The 4238-nt window shown below is 38.7% G+C and overlaps 1 protein-coding gene across 1 annotated transcript in view; it reads left to right on the forward strand.

Moving 5' to 3' along the window:
• TUBD1 (tubulin, delta 1) overlaps positions 1-1123 on the forward strand; it is a 5596-nt gene extending 4473 nt beyond the window's left edge. Inside the window, exon 7 of the mRNA XM_010009061.1 lies at positions 1015-1123. Coding sequence (XP_010007363.1) covers positions 1015-1123 — 109 coding nt within the window. The remainder of the gene's footprint in view (positions 1-1014) is intronic.
• The last annotated feature ends 3115 nt before the right edge of the window (positions 1124-4238 follow it).

The raw sequence follows: 4238 nt of genomic DNA on the forward strand, positions 1-4238 counted from the left end.
TTGCTTCCAAGTAAGTGAAAACAATTACATTGATCCTTGATTTATAGCTGCCAATATCTCCAGTATTAGCAAGATCATTGTAAATACAGCTCAGTCCTTCAGCAAAGCAGTGAGGAATAAGCATGAGGACTGTCCCTGCATTTTAGGTGGAAACATTTTTAGACTTGAAATATGATGGCAGGGTGAGGAACAGAACAGGGCTTCTTATGTTCTGTGGATAAGTGAGACCACATATTCTAGTGCTGTCAGTTTGACTATTTTCTCAGTACTAAACCCCCCCAAATTTAGTGCATTCCAGTATGACCATTCTAAAAATAACACAGAAAACTCTTTTATTACTGAGCATCTAGTTTCTGAAGTGTGTACAGACATGCTGCACAGTCCAGGAAACAAGTTCCTGGCTCAGTTCAGAAATATCTAGGGGACTTGTGTGTTTACTAAGGCTCCCATGCTATTAGTTTGATTTTTCTGTAGAACCAAGAAACCTAGAAAATAGTTGCCCCTTTACCTTGATCATCATGAAGCCAAGGTTACCGGATGTCACAGCAGATTAATTTTTAGCACAGGGATTCTGCAATTAATAGCCAAAAGGAAAGAAACTGCTTCCACTATCTCAGCTCCTGGTTTTCCCACCTGCTACAGAAACACCAGTGATGAGAAGCAAGCTCTCCCCCACACACAGGTTTAGGCTTTGCATCTCAAATCTACAAATTCCTTTTCTCATTTACTAATCACTTCTCCTTCCATTCCCAGTTAGCCCAGCTTTGCCAGCTGTAATTTTCTTTCCTTAAGCAATCCACAAAGTTAGAAAAGCTATTAGAAAAAAAAAAGAAAAAAAAAGTCATGACTTATCAATAAGTAAGAATTACAAAATGAGTTCAAGAGAGCACAGTAGTACCTACCCAGCATGGTTACTGGTGAAGCCCAATCTTCAGTTGAAGTTGTTTTAACAACTATACAATGTGATTTCACTGATTTCTAACATCCGACCCATTTTCCTACTGTGATCTCAACACACAGAGCCTATATTCACCAGTACACTAAACATGGAATAGAAGAGGAAGATTTCCTGGACAGCTTCACAGTTCTGGAACAAGTTATCTCCAGTTACACCATCCTTTGATTTTTTGGAAATGGTCTGAACTGGAGCTTTCCTGAAAGAACCCAGCACTGGAAAACCCTCCATCAACTTCCTGAAATCTATAAATTACTGGACTGTAGCTCTTTTCAGTCTTGTAATCGGTGTGTGTGAGAAAAGTAAGAACTGAATATAATCATATGAGCAGGTATTATTCATATTTATTACATCTAATAAATAGGTATTTTTCAATAAATTTTTTATGTCCCATAGCTAAGTGTTTGAACAAAATCTTTGGCACTTGGAGATTTTTAATAAAGAAAGTCTGTATAGAAGGGTTTTTCTCTCTCTCTCAGCATTTAAACTATCATGAACTACTGTGTGCTAAAAATTACCTGTGTGCTTGACTAAAGTAGTAAACCATTCCTGATCCTCCAGTTTCAGGTTTGCCCACCACTTTGCCTAAGAATGCTTTGATATTGATAAAAATGCAATGTATCAGACTTATCAATCCAAGCTCCTCTTGACTAAGAGACAATAGTCTTGCCACCTGTTCTTTTAAAGCAAACTAAGACCTAAATTCTACTTTAAGGACCTTAACAAAACAGCAGAAGTTTTGAACCATCTTTAAATTAAAAAAGGTATGAAGACTTCTTAATTTTCCTCTGTCATCCTCAAGTAATATTAGATATTATAAAGAATTGATGCTTTTCTGGACATTTCACTGGGCTATGTTTTCAAGTGGTCTTACCTTCCAACTGAAAAGAAAATCCCTACAGCACATCAGAAGTCTTGGCTATTTTTAATCTGCAAACCACAGGCAAAACTACACCTCCTGCTCTTCTTCCTATAAGTTAGAAGCAGATATTGTTTTTATTAACTTTGTATTTCTTTAAACAGATTTGGGAGGAGAACTGCTGGTAGATTCCCGATGGGAGAGCCTGTAAGACAATATAAAAAATATAGATGGTGACATTTCAAAAGTCAATTTAAGAAATAAGGCTCTTTTTCCCCCACAAATGTTACCACGACCACAAGGTGGTGCCGCCGTGAAGCTGCAGCCTGGAACCACTCAGCTGCACCAGCCGGCAGGAGACTGCACAGCCTTGGTGCTTATAAAATAAAAGGAATACAGTACAATTAAGGATTATGTTGTAACACTGAGCTTTCCTCTGCCTCTAGGAGCTTCTTCACTTAATGGCAGGGAGAGCTTGTGGAATTCTTGCCAATCCTACCCCCGTGTCACACTGTTCTCCAATAGAAATAATCCCACTATTAAATAGGCATAACAGAAATTTAAAAGATAATCATCAGTCTCAAGGAATTTTCCCTTGACAAGGGGACAAATCCCATCATTTCCCTTTAGGTTTAGTGTAGATTCATGCCAGGTAGATGCAGAAGTGACCATGGAACTCTGGCAGACTGCAGTTGGAGCACAGCAGACACCCTGCCTGACTCTGCTTCCTTTCCTGGTGTCATTTACCTCTTTGCTTTTGTCCAAGCCAGGTACAGAAGCACCAGAATCCCCCCTGGAGCACCTGCTCTCAAAGCAGTTTGGACACACAACACCAGGAATGGCAAACAGGCTTCAAGACAAGACTCAAGCAACTGTAGGACTGGATCTGAAGAAAAGGTAAGGACTGGGCTGAGCTCCCCATTGCTCAAATACACCCGTTAGGAAGAGCTGGTCACCAGCAGGGTGGTTGTGTCAATGGAAGCCAGAGTGGGTCCTGAGGAATGTCATGGTAGCTTGTAGACAGGAAATAGTAATCTTTCATGCCTTCCAAAAGAAGTTTCAACTGCCTGTTAGCAGCAGGGCAACTGTCAGCACACATTAGAGTCTAGTCCTAGTTCAGGCAGAAGAATTATCTCTGTAAGTTAAGAGCTATATTGGTGCTCTATTGGTGAAATCATTAAATATACAGGGGAATGAGACTGCTTCCTGGGTGGGCAGGGAGAACACAAAAGGAAAAGAGGAGAAAGCAGATAGGGTAAACATACCAAATAACTTTTCATATAAAAAGTGACATTTATGACAAAATATTTTGACAGTGTTGTTCTTGCAGACCAACAGCTCAGTCTGGTTTGCTTTCTGTTTTCACTCAGCTGCTCTAATTCCTGTTTCAGGAACTCCTTCTCAAAAGGGGAAGACAATTAGTTCAACTGTCCAGCCACACTCCAAGCCCTTTACTGCTCAGTAAAATTTGAGTTGTTTTGAAATTCAAAACTACCTATAACTTTGATTATAGAATATTATTTGTGTTGTTTAATATTTTTTTCACTCCATCACTTCCTGGCAGCTCAGAGCTGGGGAACTGTTCTAATCAAAAAGGCTTTTCTAGTGCTGTTTTCTTTGTCAGTTTCAGCCATTGTTTTTATCATGGGTATTTTCACAAGGAAAAAAAAAAAAAAGGAGGAAAGATTGCACAAGAAGTTAAGATAAACAGCACAGACAAGGAACAAAGGGTCAGGGAAGGAGACAGTATGGTGAGATTCTTCCTTCTGCAAAAGGCACAGGATGTTCAGCAACATAGAAATAATTTTCCCTGGTGTTTTCAACAGATATCAGAACTTCTTCAGTCTCAGAATGAGAATAGGTAACTCTGTCTGAAAAAATTACCAAGTCCCAGGAGTGCACACTCTTCCTCATTGTTCCACAGAACAGGTACGAGAGAATTTTGAAAGTCCTCTCAGAAAGAAGAGAGCAATGAATTATTGTGCTGCTGCATCAGTAAGTAACTTTATTGCAGAAAGAACCTTATCTCTGTGCTTTTAGAATTCTGAACATGAAGCAAATACAGCAAGTGCTTATTGCACCTATGAATGACATAGACCCATTTACCCATTCTTTATATATATCTTTATATATATATTTATTATTTATGGCTTAGTCAATTTTAGTTAATGGAGCAGGATATTTGGGGGTTTTGTTTGTTTACATTTGAAGGCAGAATTTAGGCTGCATCAGGAAATACATGTATAACATGTATAACCCAAAGCAAAAATAAAAATGTCCTTATTTAATCTCTAGTTATATGAAAACACAGAGGAAAGATTCAGCAGCTCAAAGACAGAGCTAGGCCAATAGGTTCATTAGGCTTCACAAGGTTCCTTTTGTAAGGATTTGTTCATAGTGAAAAATTCAGAGAAAAACATTCCT

This window comes from Chaetura pelagica, unplaced genomic scaffold (assembly GCF_000747805.2).
Source record: "Chaetura pelagica isolate M959 unplaced genomic scaffold, ChaPel_1.0 scaffold72, whole genome shotgun sequence".
Classification (NCBI taxonomy): domain Eukaryota; kingdom Metazoa; phylum Chordata; class Aves; order Apodiformes; family Apodidae; genus Chaetura; species Chaetura pelagica.